The sequence below is a fragment of the Perca flavescens genome, chromosome 6 (assembly GCF_004354835.1).
Source record: "Perca flavescens isolate YP-PL-M2 chromosome 6, PFLA_1.0, whole genome shotgun sequence".
Taxonomy (NCBI): domain Eukaryota; kingdom Metazoa; phylum Chordata; class Actinopteri; order Perciformes; family Percidae; genus Perca; species Perca flavescens.
In genome coordinates, this window is record NC_041336.1 from 22,370,237 (window position 1) to 22,393,469 (window position 23,233).

General features: G+C 37.9%; 2 protein-coding genes and 1 pseudogene across 2 annotated transcripts in view; 1 reads left to right on the plus strand and 2 right to left on the minus strand.

The window, feature by feature from the left end:
• Nucleotides 1-11,003, minus strand: part of LOC114556550 (uncharacterized) — a 27,294-nt gene extending 16,291 nt beyond the window's left edge. The window contains exons 1-10 of the mRNA XM_028579526.1: nt 10,104-11,003; nt 9,182-9,251; nt 8,662-9,057; nt 8,260-8,556; nt 8,044-8,143; nt 7,900-7,911; nt 4,321-4,391; nt 3,746-3,802; nt 3,227-3,622; nt 2,825-3,121 (exon numbers count right to left, since the gene is read on the minus strand). Coding sequence (XP_028435327.1) covers nt 2,825-3,121; nt 3,227-3,622; nt 3,746-3,802; nt 4,321-4,391; nt 7,900-7,911; nt 8,044-8,143; nt 8,260-8,556; nt 8,662-9,057; nt 9,182-9,221 — 1,666 coding nt within the window. The 5' untranslated portion in view covers nt 9,222-9,251; nt 10,104-11,003. The remainder of the gene's footprint in view (nt 1-2,824; nt 3,122-3,226; nt 3,623-3,745; nt 3,803-4,320; nt 4,392-7,899; nt 7,912-8,043; nt 8,144-8,259; nt 8,557-8,661; nt 9,058-9,181; nt 9,252-10,103) is intronic.
• Nucleotides 11,004-11,103: 100 nt separating this feature from the next.
• Nucleotides 11,104-14,545, minus strand: LOC114556578 (sialic acid-binding Ig-like lectin 13). Its single transcript, XM_028579570.1, has 5 exons — nt 14,217-14,545; nt 13,261-13,330; nt 12,735-13,136; nt 12,338-12,634; nt 11,104-11,300 (listed from the first exon to the last, which is right to left on the minus strand). Exons 2-5 carry the CDS (start codon nt 13,298-13,300, stop codon nt 11,263-11,265), a joined length of 777 nt encoding a protein of 258 aa, XP_028435371.1. The 5' UTR covers nt 13,301-13,330; nt 14,217-14,545; the 3' UTR covers nt 11,104-11,262.
• Nucleotides 14,546-17,417: 2,872 nt separating this feature from the next.
• Nucleotides 17,418-22,240, plus strand: LOC114556566 (myelin-associated glycoprotein-like; annotated as a pseudogene).
• Nucleotides 22,241-23,233: the final 993 nt, after the last annotated feature.

Sequence of the window (23,233 nt, forward strand, 5' to 3'; positions counted from 1 at the left end):
CTTGTTTCACTCCCACCCTTTCAAGACTTCAGCTAGTCTTAAAGCACCACCATCTGGCCGACGTGACTGCATGAGTACTGAGAGGGGCCATTTTGGATAAAACCTCTATGGCAGTTAGGTTTGTAACAACCTACAGTATTGTTAAAAAAAGTGTCTCTCTGACAAGTCTGGTGTAGGAGCTCCAGATTTTGGGTTATCTAAACATTGAGTAAAAAAGTAAGCGGCAAATATCTTTTCATAAAAACTGAGTATATTCATGAGTCAAAGTACACAGAATGAAAAAGGTTTATAGAGATAAAATGTCATATTTCAGCACAGTGTCATCACCGGCTATAATTATCATTTGAGAAACACAAACGCAAATACACATTCACATGCCAGTTGACAGTGAATAAATTTTTTACAGTTTATTTCCTTCTCACAAACAAACGTGTTTACAGTACAAAACGTTGCTTTTCAGGGAACTATGCTGCTAAAACATTCAAGCTTGTCAACAGAATTTTATATCTTGTTTTTTGTCTTTATATTTGCAGATTATTCTTTCCATTAACATAATGCAGTTTATCTGAAGCTAATATGTGAATAAGATGAAAACAAGCTTGTCAAACAAACATATTACACGTGAAGCAAATAATTCACCTTTTGACTTAAAGGGGCAGTACTCAATAATCAGAATAGAGCAGTAAACAACTATTTGCTATGTAAATATATAGTGTAGTAAGTAATGGTGTCCTGAGCAGTGAAGGAAGTCACACTCCTGTGTGAGTCAAGTTGTATAAAATAAGCATGTTGAGTTAAAGCTAAGCTTAATTACTTACAATTCCTCATGAAAGAGAGGAATTACGCACTTTAGCTTTAAACATGCAAAAAAACATGACAAATGTAAAACATTGGGCTAGTTATCACTACTAAAGAAATAATTTTTGTTTTCCTCTATGACTGTATAATTTTAAAAACAATGTACTCAACACATTTCATGCAAAAAAAAATCTGAGAGGTTAACAACACACAGATAACATTGTAATTTTGCAATGATTGACATCCATGGAAAGGTTTACTTTGTACACAGAGTTACTAATATCCAACATGCACATGTAGCACTGACCACTACCCAAATTACATCACTCCCCATGAGCATTTGCATTGTTTCAGCGCATAACAGTTCAAATGACCCCGCCCCTCACATACAAAAACTTAACATCCTTAGTTATCTCTGCTTAATATGATCTGTGCATAGCATACTTAAAGTGATGGTTCGGAGTAATTTCACCCTAAGCTGCTTCGCACCTTGACCTTGAGCCAAACAACCCCCCATAAGCTTTTTTTCCCTTGTTATAACGTTGGTTGACTTAGCGTTATCAGCTGGTTAGCTTAGTGCAGGCGCTAATGGATCCACATTTGTATCTCATAAAATACCCCACTAATAATGCCCAGAATGATACCAAATGTCTACAGTAGTACAAATAGTTTCACGAGATCCTGCACAGAGCACAACATCTATTGCTTTTAAACCGCAGCCGGGATATATACAACTGTGTGGCATCTTGTCCTATCGTCCTATCGTCTCACACTGCAGCATTATTAGTGGGGTACTTTACGAGATACAAACGTGGATCCATTAAGCTAACCAGCTGATAACGCTAACTCGACCAACGTTATAACAAGGGAAAAAAGCTTATGGGGGGCTGTTTGGCTCGAGGTCAAGGTGCAAAGCAGCCTAGGTTGAAATTACTCCGAACCATCGCTTTAAGCTGATTATTACAAACAACAAATGTGATTTAGTAATGAATATGTTTTTAACTGTGAGGACATCACAACAAATAAAGCAAACTGGGTGGTTTCACATATTTAAGTGAAGTTCCTTCTTTCAATTCTCACCTTTAGATTCTCCTGATTCAAAAAGAAGAACAGAAAATAAGGCATTGCCATTTCACATAAAGAGAGAAGCCTAGATCGTATTGTAAAGCAGAATCAAAAATAAAGGTCTTACTTCTGCAGAGATATGCAAGATCAATGAAGCATTGGTGTGTAAAGGTTTACGGTTGGAACAGTACAGAACCAGTCACCAAATTATAAGATAAAAATCCATAAATAAATTCCTTTTGCCTTTAATCAGAATGGCCTATAATAATTTCAGCTGTTTATTGCTCTTTTAAAATGTAATCCTTGACAACCTGTAGGCTACCCCCCTGCTCTCACATTTCTCAATTTTAGGGCTAAAATGTACAAAATGTTTTCTCACCTGCGAGACATTCTGGAGAGGCGGTTCCACACGCTAAATGTGACAAATAGATAAATAAATAAATACATGAATCACATTCTAATGAGAGAAAATGAATCAGAAATGCACTAAAAACTGGATCTGATATATTTTTCTCTTTACCTGCCTTCTTGATTTTGGAGCTCTGCTATGCGTTTCCTTAAGCAGAAAGAAAAAGCGTTTTTTTTGAGGAGCACTTAACAAACTTATGAATTAGACAGTAATGAAATATATTCCTACTTTATTAATCTCTGTAATATAAGTAAGTAATAAACTCACTTGTATTTTTTCACCATGAAAATGCAGAAGACTGCAAAGATCACGGCTGTACCAATCGCTGCCACCGTGGGAATGATGATGTGGTTATAATTTTCTGTACCTGAAAATAGACAGAGCCGTATTATATTGCACAAATGCAAAGAGGATATCGTCCTCTTTGCATTTGTACGAACATATTTAGTCTCGTCTCGTCTGACGAAATTAACACTAGAGGACAACATCCAGGATATGAAATTTACATAAAGAATATCCTCAAAATTCAACAACATAGTGAAAAGATCTCACGTTTTACATTGAGTGTCACTGTTGCAGATGATGTCTTCGGTCCATTAAATTGTGCTGTACAGGTGACATCACTTTGATCATCCTTCTCCTTAGGAACGATGGTCAGGATGGACTCAGCCTCCCAGTAGCCAAAACCAGTTTCCTTGTGGACCTCTATTACATCATCTGCTGTGCCTCTACTCCATGTGAGTTTAGGCACATGGGAGGGGCAGGTATGACGGACTGAACAGGTGATAGTGTAGGGTCGATCTTGAGTGGCCGTCTTTTTGTGACTCAGTGTAGGATTCGGAGGATCAGCTATCAATGAAAAAAAAAAGGAAAAGCAGATATTAAGCAAGAGGCTAATTATTGTAACATAAAAATTCTATAAATTTATGACATTTTGGAAAGTCTGTGACATACGGAGCATTTTGAACGTGACACAACTCTCCACAAAGGAGAACTTGTCAACGGTGGATGTATCAGACTCTGTTCGTGCTAGTTCGATCCGGAAACAGAAAGGGCCGTTGTCATGATCTCGAATGTTAGTCATTTCTAAAGAGCAGTTGCTCTGACCTAGCTGTCCCACCAACTTTGTGCGGCCCCTAAAGTTTTCCAAGACCTGCGTGCTATCGTCGTAGTAGATGCGTTGGTTTCTATCAGTTGAAAGATGCCAGATCCCTCTGAGTCTGGAGGTGGGCAGCTTCTCTTTAGGATGGGTGAATGAACAGGGTACCACAACACAGGATGTGACCAGGGCGTCAAGTTCTTTTACAACACTGGCCCTCCATTCTTCAGTAAACACAGGGCTGATAATAGCTGAAAGAGAGTTTTGGAAGTAACAAAAAAAAAGTAAATGACATTGTGTTGACAGATTTCTTTGTTTGAATGAGGTGTATATAGTAATGAGATTGGAAACAAAAATGATGACCAATTATATACCTGCCAGGAACAGAGAGAATATCATCATCTTGCTGTCTTTGTCCTTACTTCTTTGAGCTTTTGGTGGTGTTGAAATGAAAAGAAAAAAAATACAGCAAAAAAATGACATGCAAGTCCTTGCAAATTACAATATAATTGCAAAAGTGAACCCGAAAGGGTATTCATAAGTATTTTAATTGATATGACAAATGTACCCATAGATGATCTGCATTATCGTTCAAAAGGTTTGTCTGTTACATTAATGATTTTCTTTATTTCTTTAACATAGATAAAAACAGTATATTCTAAGTATTCCTTTTTTTTTTTTTTTTTTTAGAATTGTTTTTATTATGCAAGTACAACAAAAAACAGAGAGGCAAACAACCTGGTCAACCTGGTTTCCAGTCCAAGTCCATTCAAGTGTTAAGCAGTGTTAATATTCTAAGTATTCCAATAGTGCTAAACCTAGACTAATCTTCAATTTCTATTGTGATGTTTGAATATTAGCTTTGCTAAAGCAGCACATCTATATTAGATATTCTTCAATTATTATTCTTTTATTCTTAAATTGTAATTAAGTGTTGTCAAAATCTTACCTGATTTTACTGCTATCTGGCGGATCACAGCTGTATCTGCTAGCCTGGAATTCAGTTCAATAAGACACGAACTGTAGGGGAAACACAAAGCACTGTAGGCAAAACTACAAAGAGAGTCCCATTTTGTTTGTTTGTGTAGAGGCAGTGACAGTTGAGTTCATGGTGTAGAAGGCAGGGGTGGTCTCTTCTCCATTTGCTTAAGAATAGTCATACCTCACTAGACCTCTCCTTTGGTCATGTGAGTGTCTTTGTTTTTTGACTTTCAAAAAAACATCTCTGAAAGAGTCCTGTTTTGTGTTTTTAGTTTTTGAGACTAAAGCACAAAACAGTATTGTTTTGGCTCTAAGAAGATGAAGAAGACATACTTTATTCATTCCCGAGGGGATATAGATTTTTTTGCTGTTGTTATTTTACAGACACAAACACATAAACACACACACACACACACACACACACACACACACACACACACACACACACACACACACACACACACACACACACACACACAGGACCTAACCTGCATTAATTGAGAGATGTCAGAATTACGAGGCTGCCCAAGGACAGGCAGTTGGGTTGCACTTGCTCAAGTGCACTTTCACACTGCAAACTTAGCTTGTATGGGGCAACTATGCGGACCTGAACCAACGACCCTCCGGTTCTGCCGAGTCCCCACATACTGGGCTTCTGCCGCCTACTCAAGCATACTGGATTTAAATTGGAGGGATTGAGATTAAATGCTGACTTTTTAGTTTTAGAGGCAATTAAGGGCAGTGGTGGTTCTGGCCCGAAGGAAGAGACTTGAGGCAAAGATACTGTGTGAGGTGAAAGGGACAGGTGCATGCCTGTGATCTGAAAACAACAAGAAGTTAGTTATCGGTTGGCCTGCTTATCAACAATGTCAGCATTCGGAGCTGCAGCTGTGGCATACTGAGAAGGGGCCAGTTTGTAAAAAAACATCCATGGCAGTTACATTGTAATGAAGCAATACGATCACGATTGTTTTGTGGTTCGTATCCTATCATCTACTGGCTTGGCCTCTGTCAGTTAACTCTGAAAGCAGTTATGAGATCTTGGGAGAAAAAAGTGACAGAAAGCAGGGTTCAGAATATACAGGCTACATTGATGAGTAGGTAGATAAGAAAGGGGCACCCAAGGAAAGGAGGATTGGTTCAAGGTTGGTTCATGCAGATAAATCTTCAGGAAGTAAAAAAGTAACAATTCATATTGCCAATTTTTGATGCCAATTTAAACGGATGAGAGAGGCTTTGTTCAGTTATGACAAAATGGAATCTAACAGATTCACAACATACGTCTTTAACTGTCATGTAACTGTTCACATGCTGGATCTAGTTAATGGCGTAAGGTTATTTGCATAGTGATAAGGCTGCCACAACAGGGCGTGATACACATTTGTTAAGGCAGTCAGGAAAATGTCCTAAGATGTGTCAGGAGACAAATATGAGAAGCCTCTCGAGTTGTACGAACGTGTCACAGAGCATTCATTCCCCAAGTAGAAACTTATACATTAACAACCTATTGTCCAAAAAAAGTCTGGCTGACAAATTTGGTGTAGTTTTTGCTCCATCTAAAGGTAGTTGAATAAAAAAGTAAGCGCAAAATATATTTTCTTGAAAATCGAGTAAATTTATGAGTCAAAGTATACAGAATGAGAAAGGTTTGTAGATATTCGCCCCCATAGAGGACAAAGGAATTATCAACAAAGCAATGATGAAGCAATCACAACAGAGTGAGCACAAATCAAAAATGTAATGTACAAAACACTTTTTTTACTCTTATCTGTTCAGACAGATGGAAATGGTGGGTGTTTCATTTAATTAATGTATTTTTTTTATTTTTGGGAGAAACTGTTTTGTCACATCTCAGCACATAATTATCATTAGCTAGAATTATCATTTGAGAAACACTAGCACAGTGCATGTAATACACATTCACATGCCAGTTGACAGTGAATACATTTTTTCCAGTTTATTTCCTCCTCACAAACATGTTTACAGTACAAAACGTTGCTTTTCAGGGAACTATGCTGCTAAAACCGTCAAGCTTTGTCTTTATTTTTTGCAGATTATTGTTACCATTAACATAATGCAGTTTATCTGAAGCTTATATGTGAATAAGATGAAAACGAGCTTGTCAAACAAACTAATTAAACCCTTCAGCAAATAATTTGTCTTTTGACTTAAAGGGGCATACTCGATATTCAGAAAATGATAAAGCAGTAAACAACTATTTGCTATGTAAAGATATAGTGGAGTAATGGTGTCCTGAGCAGTGAAGGAAGTCACACTCCTTCTGTGTGAGTTATAATCTGAGTTTCTCTGTTCGTTGTTTTGAAAGCCGACCGGCCACGCGTGCATGTGTGAGTGCCTTGTGTGTCGGTATCTGTAGCCGAGGGATGTGACAGTGTCGGTATTTGAAAAGGGGAATCTGTGAGAGCCATGTGGCAGCAATCCCAGACCACTTTTTCTTCTGAATATTGAGTACAGCCTATTTAATTTCAGTAAAAAAGAAAAGAAAACACAGGTAGGATTTAAAACTTTTCAACTTTGCTGTCTCCACATCAAAAAAGGACAGTGGCAGTCAGCAATAGACAGTAATGGAGGACACTGGTCATTTCTTCTGCTTTCTTTTGATTATCTAAAAAGAACAAGAAAATACACATATGATCTGATTCAATTTTGCAATCAGAATGCAATTGTGATCAGATTTGTTTGAGGAGTCAATACAATCTGTACCATGGGACCACATTCTCAAGAAAAAGGTTTTCCTTCTCAAGTAAACCAGACAAAGAGCTACAGACAAGCCCTCCCTCGGTAACAGAAAAACACAACTCATTGTTTGCTTCGACCAAAGACATGCCATGTTTGTTGACAATTTTTTTAAGATTCCATGACAATGTGGGCAAAATAGACAAATGAATAATAAGAAAACATATCATATGTAATATCCGTTCTGAATTGTGTGCAAAAGACTGCGATGGGACAGTAAATGTTGCTCTGTGTCTGCTGAAACTGTGTATGCAGAAGATTGTTTTGTGCCTCCTTGTGGCTATAAATGTATTGTTGCAGCTTTACATGTTAAATATTATTACATTTAATTTTTTTTTTAACGGTTTAACTGTGAGGACATCACAACAAATAAAGCAAACTGGGTGGTTTCACATATTTAAGTGAAGTTCGTTTTTTTAATTCTCACCTCTAGATTCTCCTGATTAAAAATGAAGAACAGAAAATAAGGCATTGCCATTTCACTTAAAGATAGAAGCATAGTTTATCGTAAAGCAGAATCAAAAATAAACACGTTACATCTGCAGAGATATGCAAGATAAATGATGCATTGGTGTGTAAAAGTTTACAGTTGTAACGGTACAGAACTAGTCACCAAATTATAAGATAAAAATGCATTAAATAATCCTTTTTTGCCTTTAATCAGAATGGCCTACAATAATTTCAGCTGTTTATTGCTCTTTTAAAATATAGTCCTTGACAAGTAAGCTACCCCCCTGCTCTCACTTATTCCAGAAATTTTAGGTCCAAAATGTACAAAATGTTTTCTCACCTGCGAGACAGTCTGGAGAGGAGTTTGTTTTGGAGAAGCACAGAACAAACATAAGAATTAGACAGTAATTAATTACATTCCTACCTTATTAATGTAATAACTGATCATGTTGTTCTCTGTAATATAAGCCAGTAACAAACTCACTTGTATCTTTTCACCATGAAAATGCAGAAGACTGCAAAGATCACAGCTGTACCAATCGCTGCCACCGTGGGAATGATGATGTGGTTATAGTTTTCTGTACCTGCAAATAGACATAGCCATATTATATTGTACAAATGCATCGAGGACAGCATCCAGGATATGAACTTTACATAAAGAAAATCCTCAAAATTGAAGAACAGAGTGAAAAGATCTCACGTTTTACATTGAGTGTCACTGTTGCAGATGATGTCTTCGGTCCATTAAATTGTGCTGTACAGGTGACATCACTGTGATCATCCTTCTCCTCAGGAATGATGGTCAGGATGGACTCGGCCTCCCAGTAGCCAAAACCAGTTTCCTTGTGGACCTCTATTACATCATCTGCTGTGCCTCTACTCCATGTGAGTTTAGGCACATGGGAGGGGCAGGTGTTGCGGACTGAACAGGTGATAGTGTAGGGACGATCTTGAATGGCCGTCTTTAGGTGACTCAGTTTAGGATTCGGAGGATCAGCTATCAATGAAAAAAGAGGAAAAGCAGATTTTAAGCAACAGGCTAATTATTGTAACATAGAAAATCAGTATAGATTTATGACATTTTGGAAAGTCTGTGACATACGGAGCATTTTGAACGTGACACAACTCTCCACAAAGGAGAACTTGTCAACGGTGGATGTATCAGTCTCTGTTCGTGCTAGTTCGATCCGGAAACAGAAAGGGCCGTTGTCATGATCTGTAATGTTAGCCATTTCTAAAGAGCAGTTGTTCTGACCCAGATGTCCCAACAACTTTGTGCGGCCCCTAAAGTTTTCCAAGACCTGCATGCTATCCTCGTAATAGATGCGTTTGTTTTTATCAGTTGGAAGATGCCAGATCCCTCTGAGTCTGGAGGTGGGCAGCTTCTTTTTAGGATGGGTGAATGAACAGGGTACCACAACACAGGATGTGACCAGGGCGTCAAGTTCTTTTACAACACTGGCCCTCCATTCTTCAGTAAACACAGGGCTGATAATAGCTGAAAGAGAGTTTTGGAAGTAACAAAGAAAGAAATGAGTTGAAGCAGGTCTCTTTGACACGTTATGTAAGTGGGGTGTATGAATGGATGAGATAGGAAACAAAGAGGTGACCAATTGTGTTACCTGCCACAAGCAGACAGAATATCATTCTCTTTGTGTCCATATTTCTCTGAGGTTTTTCTGGTGTAATACGCTGTGATGTTTAAATGACAAGAAAAACAAAATGAAGTTGGGTAAAAAATGATGTGCAAGGCCACAAGTATGTTGTTTTGTACCACTGTAAAGAATCTTGAGATTCATGTCTATGAAAAGCCTAATACAAATACATGTCAATTACTTACTTGCATGTCAATTACAATACAATTGCAAGAGTGAAGTGATTTGAATGCATATATGTATGTATATGACATCATACATATATCGTATGAGGATACTATGTCCTCATATGTAATAGGCCTATACTGTATGTATTTTCACTTATCAAAGGTTAAAATGTTAAAGCTTTAGTGCGTAACTTTTTGATATTAATAAACGTCCGTTACATTCAAGCCATTGCCAAATGAGATGCTTCAAAGCTAATTAAGACTTTCAGCTTCACACAACTCTCTCTGTATTTCTCAGTATGGCTATGTGCAAAAGATTGTGTTGTCTGGTGACTTTCCTGCGCAGAAGGAGGGTTGTGGTGTTGGGTGAGTGGGGGGAGGGGGAGGGGTTATTTGCGGTCATGGACAGTTTTGTTGTCATTACTTAGAATTCCTCATGGGGTGGCAGAAACTACGCACTACAGCTTTAATTACATCATGTGATCTGATTTGATTCTCTTTTTCCTTCCTTTTCTGTATTCAGTGATTCAAGTGAAAGAAAATAAATCTAAGTATGTTGACAAACAATTATGATACAGTACATAACAGAGGAAAAAAAGAATTGACCATGTTAGGGCCTTTACCAAACCAAAATATTCAGAATTAGGTTAAACATATGGATCATATTGTTCATGCTGCTGTAATATGTTCACATTTTTCAAGTTTTAGATTTAACTACTTACCAAAAATGTGAAATTCCAAGTAGCTCAGACAGGCTCTGTCTTGTCCTAAGTTGAGACAGCTTACAGTAAACAACAACTGCAGTGTCCACGCTGGCAAGATGCAGTAGGCTTAATATTACCTCAATAACATCAACAACTGCACAGCAAGTAGTTCTACTCAGTGACACTGGGAAAAGAGACAGTTTTACTTTCTCTTGCTCTCTGACTCACTTTTTCCCTCAATAACAGAAACCACCCACTTCCAGGCAGAGGCACAGGATGCACCCTGCATTAGGGGCAGTGCACAAATTCGATTTTTTACAAAAGCTTCTTCAGCAGACCCTTTTTTGACTTACAAAAAGCTAAAATACAATCCCCCTAATACCTCAAAATTTGGACTGTATGACTATTATGTGAGATGCATCCTATAAAAGAGCAAGAGAGTGATGTATCATATAAAAAGGGATTAAAGTAACATCAAACAGATGGCTTTCATGTGTATTTGGCCCTGGCTGTAAGCAGAGGACAACAATCCTATCTCTGTTTCAGGGCTCCGTTTTTCCCTATCACAGCCAAAAGAGAAGCTAATGTCAGTTAATGCATATTGATCTTAATGTGATATGGCTACTAATTAAACATTATCTCTAGCAGAGAGGACTTTTTACAAAGGTCTAAGTTCTATTCAGTTCTGCACACAAGCTTAATTCCTTCAGTCCAAATTTATCTGAACTAACTTTATAATCCTGTCACATCCCACATCAGCATTTAGGTTGCGTTTTCATTTTCTAGTCAATATTTGTCACATCCTGTTACATTTTGAAACACACTGCGTCGCGAAACAGGTCGTCGTCTTATCCATTTCATATTTACTGTCATTTAAAAAATTTTAATCCGAGAGGGGCCACCAAAGTTAGTCCATCAGCAGTCTCAAAGCTAATAGTCTTGCATTGCATTGCCATACCTATTGCCAGGCCAGAGCTAGAAAACCAAAGTGCTAGACATGGGGGACAGGAGGCACGAGTATAATCAGAAAGAAGATTTATTACAAAATTGAATATTGCGAGCAGGGAGGGAACTAGATCCAAAAGGTGGGGAACTGAAGTTGGGAGTCCAGACAGGGGGTAGCCAGGAGTGATGATGTATGCCAGGGTGGTGTGGAACAACACGGCTAGGAAAGAGTTCAAAAATGTACTGTGTTGAGGCGGGAACTGTAGGAACCTGCAAATAGACAGAACCGTATATAAGGTCAGTTCTTCCTTTATATTGCACAAATGCAAAGAGGACAATAGTGTTAATGTTGTCACCTATTTTTAATTTAGTCTTAGTCTTGTGCAAAATGTCCTTGTTAGTTTTAATCATATTTAGTCATTCACATATTTTTTTTTGTTAGTCAAGTTTTAGTCGACTAAAAGTCTCGTCATTTTAGTCTAGTTTTAGTCAAAAGAGAACTCAATATATCTTTGTCAAGTTTTAGTCAAAACATTTGTCTTTTTTTAAATAACAAATTACTTCTGAGATTATTTCTGATAACCATTTCAGTCAAATAGTTATATAAAAATAAATGATATAAAGAAATATAAGTATTGAGCCTCTTCCTTATTTCACCAGTACATTTTTGTTAAACGAGAAAAAAAAAACACTGGATTGGAAAAGGGTATTTTATGGGGTATAGGGTATTAGCTGTCAGCATTTTAACCGTTTTTACTCCAGCTGCTAGCTAACGGAAGCAGCTGCCAAGTGTAGTATTAACTAGCATCCCATGCAGCGATATTTCGGTTGCCTCTAACGTCTGTTTAGGAGCACAGAGAGAAGCAGACATTTAAGTGGCGCCGAAATCCGCGTTGCTATTCGGTCCGGTAGATAAAGGTCGTTAAGGCACCGGTTAGTGCTGTATTAGCACCAGGTCTCGGTAGCCAACCCTAGTAACAGCTGAATATTCTATCTTATGATAAAAAAGTAGAGATAATTGTAAACGAAAATGAAGAGAGATTTTATCTTAGTTTTTATTTTATGCAAAACATTTTAGTCTTGTCTTTTTTCGTAAACAATAATGCATGTTAATTTAGTCTTAGTCAGCGTTTTTGGACATTGGCGCAGCCTCGTCATCATCTCGTCTTAGTCATGGAAAAAAAGGTTGTTGGCGAACATATTTAGTCTCGTCTAACAAAATTAACACAAGAGGACAACATCCAGGATATGAACTTTACATAAAGAACATCCTCTCAAAATTCAACAACAGAGTGAAAAGATCTCACGTTTTACATTGAGTGTCACTGTTGCAGATGATGTCTTCTGTCCATTAAATTGTGCTGTACAGGTGACATCACTGTGATCATCCTTCTCCTCAGGAATGATGGTCAGGATGGACTCGGCCTCCCAGTAGCCCAAACCAGTTTCCTTGTGGACCTCTATTACATCATCTGCTGTGCCTCTACTCCATGTGAGTTTAGGCACATGGGAGGGGCAGGTATGACGGACTGAACAGGTGATAGTGTAGGGACGATCTTGAATGGCCATCTTTGGGTGACTCAGTTTAGGATTCGGAGGATCAGCTATCAATGAAAAAAAAGGAAAAGCAGATTTTAAGCAAGAGGCTAATTATTGTAACATAGAAAATCAGTTTTATGACATTTTGGGAAGTCGGTGACATACGGAGCATTCTGAACTCGACACAACTCTCCACAAAGGAGAACTTGTCAACGGTGGATGTATCAGTCTCTGTTCGTGCTAGTTTGATCCGGAAACAGAAAGGGCCGTTGTCATGATCTGTAATGTTAGCCATTTCTAAAGAGCAGTTGTTCTGACCCAGATGTCCCAACAACTTTGTGCGGCCCCTAAAGTTTTCCAAGACATGCGTGCTATCCTCGTAGTAGATGCGTTGGTTTCTATCAGTTGAACGATGCCAGATCCCTCTGAGTCTGGAGGTGGGCAGGATCAGAGAGTCTTTAGGATGGGTGAATGAACAGGGTACCACAACACAGGATGTGACCAGGGCGTCAAGTTCTTTTACAACACTGGCCCTCCATTCTTCAGTAAACACAGGGCTGATAATAGCTGAAAGAGAGTTTTGGAAGTAACAAAGAAAGAAATGAGTTGAAGCAGGTCTCTTTGACACGTTATGTAAGTGGGGTGTATGAATGGATGAGATAGGAAACAAAGAGGTGACCAATTGTGTTACCTGCCACAAGCAGACAGAATATCATTCTCTTTGTGTCCATATTTCTCTGAGGTTTTTGTGGTGTAATACACTGTGATGTTTAAATGACAAGAAAAACAAAATGAAGTTGGGTAAAAAATGATGTGTAAGGCCACAAGTATGTTGTTTTGTACCACTGTAAAGAATCTTGAGATTCATGTCTATGAAAAGCCTAATACAAATACATGTCAATTACTTACTTGCATGTCAATTACAATGCAATTGCAAAAGTGAAGTGATTTGAATGCATATATGTATGTATATGACATCATACATATATCGTATGAGGAGACTATGTCCTCATATGTAATAGGCCTATACTGTATGTATTTTCACTTATCAAAGGTTAAAATGTTAAAGCTTCAGTGCGTAACTTTTTTGATATTAATAAACGTCCGTTACATTCAAGCCATTGCCAAATGAGATGCTTCAAAGCTAATTAAGACGTTCAGCTTCACACAACTCTCTCTGTATTTCTCAGTATGGCTATGTGCAAAAGATTGTGGTGTCTGGTGACTTTCCTGCGCAGAAGGGTGTGTGTGTGTGTGTGTGTGTGTGTGTGTGTGTGTGTGTGTGTATGTGGAGGGGGGAGGTGGGTGTTATTTGCGATAATGGACAGTTTTGTTGTCATTACTTAGAATTCCTCACAAGGCGGCAGAAACTACGCACTACAGCTTTAATTACATCATGTAATCTGACTTGATTCTCTTTTTCCTTCCTTTTCTGTATTCAGTGACATAAAGTGAAAGAAAAGAAAGAACTCTAAGTATGTTGACAAACAATTATGATACAATACATAACAGAGAAAAAAAAAACATTGACCGTGTTCAGGCTTTTACCAAACCAAAATATTCAAAATTAGGTTAAACATATGAATCACATTGTTCATGCTGCTGTAATATTTTCACATTTTTCAAGTTTTAGATTTAACTACTTACCCAAATTGTGAAATTCCAAATAGCTCAGACAGTCTCTGTCTTGGCCTACTGTGTTGAGACAGCTTACAGTAAACAACAACTGCAGTGTCCACGCTGGCAAGATGCAGTAGGCTTAATATTACCTCAATAACATCAACAACTGCACAGCAAGTAGTTCTACTCAGTGACACTGGGAACAGAGACAGTTTTACTTTCTCTCGCTCTCTGACTCACTTTCAGGAATGTTTTCCCTCAATAACAAAAACCGTCCACTTCCAGACAGAGGCACAGAATACACCCTGTATTAGGGGCAGTGCACAAAATATTGGGTTCAGATGGGGAGGGGGGGGTGAATTCTCCTATTTGATTTTTTACAAAACCTTCAAAATTGGGACTGTATCATACAGTGTATGACTTATGTGAGATGCATCCTATAAAAGAGCAAGAGAATGATGTATCATATAAAAAGGGATTAAAGTAACATCAAACAGATGGCTTTCATGTGTATTTGGCCCTGGCTGTAAGCAGAGGACAACAATCCTATCTCTGTTTCAGGGCTCCGTTTTTCCCTATCACAGCCAAAAGAGAAGCTAATGTCAGTTAATGCATATTGATCTTAATGTGATATGGCTACTAATTAAACATTATCTCTAGCAGAGAGGACTTTTTACAAAGGTCTAAGTTCTATTCAGTTCTGCACACAAGCTTAATTCCTTCAGTCCAAACTGATCAGGAATAACTTTATAATCCTGTCACATCCCACATCAGCATTTAGGTTGCGTTTTCATTTTTTCTAGTCCAGATTTGTCTTTTCCTGTTACATTCTGAAACACATGGTGTCGTCTTATCCATTTCACATTTACGGTAATTTCAATGTTTAATCCGAAAGTTTTTTCACCAGTCCGTCAGCAGTCTCAAAGCTGATAGTCTTGCATTGCCAGACCTATTGCTACGCCAGAGCTAGAAAACCAAAGCACTAGACACGGGGGACAGGATGCAGGAGTAGTCTGAAACAAGATTTATTACAAACTTGAATATTGCGAGCAGGGAGGGAACTAGATTCAAAAGGTGGAGAACTGAAGTTGGGAGTCCAGACAAGGAGGAGCCAGGAGTGATGATGTGTGCCAGGGTGGTGTGGAACAACACAGCTAGGAAAGAGTTAAAAATGTACAGTGTTGAGGCAGGAACTGTGAACTGACACAGTGTGAGCAACCTTCAGGAAGTGGGAGTGTGGAAGTGCTGAGGTCTTGTAGGCAGTCTTGATTGCAGAATAGGACACAGCTGGTGAAGCTCCACTCAGGTCTGGCACACCTGACTCTGTTTGAGTAATCAGTCCCAGCCACACACTGACAGAGAGGTCAGAGAAGTTAAGCAGAGGCCATGACACCCAGCAAAACAGTGCTGCTTGTGGCTAACTATTACTTAATTTAGACTCAACTGGTCGTGTCTCCTTAAATGTAAAAGGCAGTGTAACAGATTGGAAGTCTGCTAATTTTAAGTTATTTTAGATTTGGATTTCCAGCCACACCAACACAGAGGGAAAGACCCAAGAAATGTAAAAAAAAAAAAAAAAAAAAAAAAAGGTGTTAAACAATAACCAAGTCCAGTCTGGAGTCAGCTCCCAGTTTCCCTTGGCACCGGCACAGGAAGCCTGCTTCAGCGGGGCTTCGAGTAGCCTACTCCAATCCATAAATCCAAAACTAAAAATTCTTCATCGTTCTACCTCCCTTTGTAGATTTTTTTTTTTTATTACTTCAAAGATGGCTACATAAGTGATAATTGTAATTTAACATTCCTGTAGTTAGTTTGTGATTATTTGGCTAACGATTTATATATCTATCTACCTTGCTGACACAACCACTAAGCTTTATGCAAATTATTGTGTAATGACGTCACAAATATTGGTGCGTTCTTTTTGTCTTGTAATCGCAACTAGTAGCTCGAGTGTGACGTCACATTCATGTCGAAAAACAAATAACCGTGGGTTGTTGCGTTCTTTTTGTCACACAATACTACGAGTCGGAGAAAAGATGGATTTTTGTAACATTTTTAGTAACATTTAGGATTCTTTTCACCCAGTTATTGACATATTACACAAATATATTTCACAGTTTGATACATGAAAATTACGTTTTGACTAACGTTAACGTTAGGCTACTGCTCTGCTTTCTGCTCAAGACTCGGCTTAAAGCCATTGTTGTCATATAGCAACCGAGCGTCTCTAGCCAATTTCAGCTGCACAAGCTACAAAATAACTAATTAGGCGGTATTTAACTCCTAATAAGACTGTAGAGACATGCCTATAGGTAGCAGTATACAGTGTTAGGTGTACGACTTCTTCATTTGGTTACAACAAAGACAAAAGTGCTTAAAATTTTAGAAAACCACAATGTTTACTACGTGTGATGCACGACGTAGCCATCTTTGAAAGTGAACTCGGGGTCCTCTGAGTTCAGACGACTTGACGAGTTGTATATATGACCTCGGTGGCATTCTTTTTGCAAATTCCGGTTCGTAACTCCGGAAAACAACTCGTAAATTGACTTCGGTGGACAAAAAGAACGCACCATAAGCATACTTTAAGCAACTTTTGGAGCTGGTGCTAGCTACTTTCATTGGAAAAGAGTTGGCAACAGTGACCATCAGGGAAGTGTCTACATATCACAGAGATATATTTAGTTTATGGTAACATGTCCGCCTACTTTCTGTCCTCTATTCTGTTCACTGCTGAATTGATATGGATACAAATTCCCTCAAATTTAAGGTGAATGCCATCACTTATAACAGATTAGTCTTTGTTTCATTTAAAACCCAATCTGCTGGCGTGCAGAGCAGACACAACAAAATGTGTCAGTGTTCTGATGTTCTAAACTATAAGATCACAGATACTTTCATCTCTGTTAACCCCCAAAGTATAAATATTTGAAATATGAATGTCACACAATATCACAGAACAGGAGTAATTATTCTATGCAAACACGAACGAGGTCTAATAACACTAATATTGCACACATACAGAAGACATCTAGAAATGTCTGCTGAGAGCATCAATTTTAAATTACTGCCACTGTAAACTAAAGACCACTCCCTGCTTTCTACACCATTAAGTCTTCTGCTACTGCCTCTACTACGTCTGCTTTCACGTTCCCCACACAAATATATCAAAGACATTACTGTCTCATGTGGCCTGCAGTTTTTTCTGTTGCCTCTAGAGTTCATATCTTTATCAACTTAACTGCAGAATAGCACACTGCATGTCATCATTCTCAAGGAGGTGTTTTTACGAGAAACAGACACTCTGATCAGCCAGACAGCAGCTTCATCAGGTAAGAACATTATTCTTAATTATGGTACAACAGCATGTCAAATGAATACTGGTTGGTTTACTACAATTGCTGTGAATATGTCAGTTTGGAAGTTTCAAATACACTGCTGGGCTCAGGAATAATGCAGCTTAGCAATTCAATATGTTTTGGTTTTATATACCCGATTTAAGGATTTTATTTTCACAGTTATTCATCATCGTTTGTCTAAGTGTGTGCAAATTTCCCCCAAAAAAAAAAAGAAAGGAAAAAGTCATGAGAATGAACGGAAATAGTGCAGGCAATTCTTTTACTTTGGCCTACTATTTACTTTTGGTGAGAACATTTGAATCATGTACTATGTGTTGTTTTAGATGTATGAGGACATTAATAATGCCAGTATTTGCTGTATAAATTAAGGGCTCTTGTAAGAGAAGATTACTGCCGTTTGAAGAAGTTCCACACAGCTGTGTTGTAATTTGCATACAGTGGGAGTAGTGCTTATGATTTTATTTTTCAAGTAGTTTCTTTTCATCCCACAGTGTAATACACCACCCAAACCTCAGAGAAATATGGACAAAGATAGAAAGATGAGGATATTCTATCTGTTTCTGACAGGTAATATAATTAGTCAACTTTGTTTTCAATGTCATTCATTCATAGACCCCACTTACACAAAAACATCTGTCAAAGAGACCTCCTTGAAGTCATTTCTTTCTTTGTTACTTCCAAAACTCTCTTTCAGCTATTATCAGCCCTGTGTTTACTGAAGAATGGAGGGCCAGTGTTGTAAAAGAACTTGACGCCCTGGTCACATCCTGTGTTGTGGTACCCTGTTCATTCTCCCATCCTAACGAGAAGCTGCCCACCTCCAGACTCAGAGGGATCTGGCATCGTTCAACTGATAAAAACCCAATGCATCTACTACGAGGATAGCACGCAGGTCTTGGAAAACTTTAGGGGCCGCACAAAGTTGTTGGGACATCTGGGTCAGAACAACTGCTCTTTAGAAATTACTAACATTAAAGATCATGACAATGGCCCTTTCTGTTTCCGGATCGAACTAGCACGAACAGAGACTGATACATCCACCGTTGACAAGTTCTCCTTTGTGGAGAGTTGTGTCACGTTCACAATGCTCCGTATGTCACCGACTTTCCAAAATTTGACACATATATACGATTTTCCACATTCCAACTATATGTCTTTTATTTTCTCTCTGTCTTTTTTTCATTGATAGCTGATCCTCCGAATCCTAAACTGAGTCACCTAAAGACGGCCATTCAAGATCGTCCCTACACTATCACCTGTTCAGTCACTCATACCTGCCCCTCCCATGTGCCTAAACTCACATGGAGTAGAGGCACAGCAGATGATGTAATAGAGGTCCACAAGAAAACTGGTTTTGGCTACTGGGAGGCCGAGTCCATCCTGACCATCGTTCCTGAGGAGAAGGATGATCACAGTGATGTCACCTGTACAGCACAATTTAATGGACCGAAGACATCATCTGCAACAGTGACACTCTATGTAAAACGTGAGATCTTTTCACTCGGTTGTTGAATTTTGAAGATGTTCTTTATGTAAAGTTCATATCCTGGATGCTGTCCTCTTTCCATGTGTTGTACATTACATTACATTACATTACACGTCATTTAGCTGACGCTTTTATCCAAAGCAACTTCCAATTAAATGCTTTCAACCTTGAAGGTACAAACTCCGGACAGCAAGAAGTAAGTGCAAGTGCATTAGTTTTGAATAAGCCAAACTACAAACAGCCACTTGAAAGTGCAACTGTAAGTGTTTTTTGTTTTAGTTTTTTAATCAAAGGTGCAGTCGAAATAAGTGTTTTTAGCCTGCGGCGGAAGATGTGTGGGCTAGGCATTTGTGCAATATAAGTGAAGAACGGCCCTCATATATGGCTCGGTCTATTTGCAGGCACAGAAAACTATAACCACATCATCATTCCTACGGTGGCGGTGATTGGTACAGCTGTGATCTTTGCAGTCTTCTGCATTTTCATGGTGAAAAGATACAAGTGAGTAATGCAGGACACTGACATTAACCGACCAACAGAGCACATCAGAAAAGTAATAACATTTTTAAGCGAAGGATGACTTTCTTGCACTTGTTTCTATGCTTAACACATTTGTGTACAGTATGTGCTGCTCAATACAATGACTTTGTTTTCTCTCAAGGAAACGCATTGCAGAGCTCCAAAGTGGGGATGGCAGGTAAAAATGTTGTAAAGCAGATTAGTTCATATAGCTCTACTAATGATCACATGATTCAATTATTTTCCTTCATTATCATAATATATGTTTCTGTATTATGTGTCATAATCAGCATGTGGAACCGGCTGTCCAGGCTCTCTCGCAGGTGAGAAAAAAAAGAAGCGGTTTGTAATTATTTTTTCTGTCTCATCCAACACTGTTATAGGAACTTTTAATTGTACAGTACTGATGTGTTATTTAATGTGTGAAACTTTTAGGATTCGCTCTGACGGCCCAGGACCATCTCGTTCTGATCAAAGGTCTTTATCTGAAATCTTTATTATTATTATTACAAATACCCTCATGTCATTTTAGTGACTAGATCTGTAATCTCCCCACAGCTTAGTATAGACCGCTAAGTGGTCAGGCTCACTGTAATTTCCATGTGTGGGCAGACAAAGATGTGTGACATTCTTGATAAGATCTATGCTTTTATTTTTATGCCTCACAACATTTGCATAGTTTCTGTTCTTCTTTTTTTACACAGAAGGTCTATGTGGAGCAGATTTTCAAGGTAAGACATGAAAAACATTGACGTAGCATGCCTGCCTCAACAAGTTTTTTCCTCACATGGTGGTTTTCACAGTTAAATCAAATTTAACACTTGATAAAGTATTTTGTCATAACGAAACAAGTACATCTGTATTTTGTTTTCCGCATCAAAATCTTGATTTTTATTACACTATGTACTTTTTCACTATAACAGAAGGCCTAAAGGGGAAACTGTGGATTGGGGTAATATGTAAGTATCTTAAACGTTAGAAAATTAAGAAGTACATTTTTGGTTTCCGAGGTGTGTGGTGACGTGAACTTTAATTCACAGGCCTAAAAACCTAAACTCAAAATCCTGTGCCGACCAGAAAGCCTCCAAGGCTCGTTTCCCATCCCCCAAAAGGTACTTGACTTACTCCTGAACCTGAGCAATTGATACAATATAGATATCATATATTGTAGTACAGCAATATCTTATGGCGTTCTTTTTCTTTGTCTTCTTGTTATTGCTGCTGTTGTTAATGGGCCTCAGCCAGCCTAAATCCTGCAATTACCAAGAGGTACTATTAATTAGCCGATTTATTTCCCAAGAATTACATACAGGCGCTATTAACATCTGTGACAATAATGACCTCAATCTCTCACAGGACCTTGGTGATGGTGACGATTACATGAACACTGCAGACCTCAACATCTATGGAAACATCTGAAAAACACCACCAAACTAATCTAATCGGATTCATTATGATCTTTTGTAATAAGAGCATCTGATGACTGCAGTTTTGTTGTACATGACTACTATGATCATCTCAATCAAAATATATTTAATTATGTCTTATAAATTGATGATATTATATATATACATACAGTATATTATAATTTATTATAAATATAATGACTTCTGCATAACAGTAAGTATGCAACTTTGTTCAGTCAGTATATTCATTTGTTTAGGCAGGATGTCACTATTGTTGGGCCTGAAACATAATCCAAATGTCATAGTGAGGTTGAAGTTAATAAATACCAAAGGCAAAAAATGAAGAAAACAAGAAAGAAGACTAGTTTTTCCCATCTAACTCTCAACAAGAAAGTGAAAAAGTGTATTTACCAAAATGTTAAACAATGTCTTCTTCTTTAAATCATTTAAATACATCTACATACATATATCCATACGGTGCTGGTGCATTTCATATCTCACAGTCATTAACTAAATTAAATGAGATAATAAATATGGCTTTGTAATGGGAAAAGCTGTACATATCGAGAATCAAAGACATGATTTATTGTAAATAAGACTTAACCTATCTAGAGAGGGAGTTGATCAGTATCTTTTACAGGAAGCAGCATATTCCTTTTGTTAGGCAAATTACCCTCCCCCAGGGAGTTTTCTTAGAATGATGGGTGGTTAGAAACTTTAAAAGGTGGTAAAACAATTCATAAACATTCCACTCTGAAGGTAAGTCATTCGGATTTTAAAGAGAGCATATCAAAAGTTAAAGAAGCTTTCCTTTTTCTGCATCTTATAAATTTATTTTAGTTTAAATGCTGAAATGCTGAGTTTTTGTGATATCATGGCTTCCTTAAAATGTAGTTACTGACAGAAAGTAGCACAGACTTTGGTTTTTATTAGAAATCTGAAACAGGTTTTAAGTACAGGAAACCACTCTTGCATGTTGTGTCATATTCAAAATATATCAGTACAAAATAATATCTTTTTAGGCTGAAATGATTTAGCTTGTTACCATATCTGGTTTTGTCTGCAAAGTCTACCTTGTCTACCTGCTTTGTTATGGCTTTTTATGTCATATTAACAATGACTGGCCTAAATTTAGAACTTTCAAAAATGTAACTGCTTCAGAAATTAGGAATTATCTCAGTCTAAAAATTGCTTTTTTTATTCTAGAAACAACATAATGTGGTTTGTTTTGAAAAAAAATTAGGTTTTATTTGTATCTATGGCATTACTGTGATTTAGATGTTTTTTTAACCATGTCAATTAATAATCTGTATACATACAGATTATTAATTTACATTATTTCAATATTAATTTACATAATTTCTAAATACATAAATACATGTATTTATGTATGTTGTCTTCAACTCGTTTGCCATTGCTGCCTATTTTTGTCAGTATTCTGTCTAACTTAAATAAATACATACGAGATTGAATGTGATATTTTATTGCAGCAAATGCATATGGTGTTATTGTGTTGGTACTATTTATCAGTATACACAGGGCAGAGCCATAGAGATATGTCTTTCTCTATCACTCTGACACAGGGGCGTCGGACTGGGGGTAAAACCAACACTGATTACCAGGGCCCAAGGGGAGAGAGGGCCCTTGAAAAGTCTGGAATATATTTTATTTTACCTGGATATTTTCATTTCAAATTTCAATTTCAAATTTAAATAAAAGTTAGTGTATTTGCTGAATAACTTAGTTGATTGACTGACTAAATGTTGTATACAAAAAAGACTATCTAAGGTCTCAGCCACCCCTTGCTAATGCGCCAAATGGTTTAGTCCATCTGCATGCATTTTGTTTACGTTAGATCAGTTGAGCGCAGTGTTGCCAAGTCCGCTTATTATAAGCGACTTTGGGCTTGTTTTTCTGTAAAGTCGCTTACAAATATTGGTAGTCGCGGGTCGCGTTTTTTTTGGGCTTGTTTCTGAAGTTTAGTTGCTTATTTGGGCTTGTTCCCAGCTCCGTAATAACTTCTCAAGCAGTCTTGCCTGTTCCCTCTGTCCCTCCCCTTTCCCCATACACACAGGAGACAGCAGAGTTTTTTCCCACCCACATCCTGCTTCTAATTGGCTCTGACCCAGATGGCAACGAGTACTACCCAATCAGAGGCAGAGCAGGGCAATCAGTTTTTTCTGTTTAGGAAAACGTCAGTGAGTGACTGAATGAAAATATGCGCGAGTCGCGACTGATGGTGAATGGACTGTAGGAGAGTTTTTGGAGGAACAA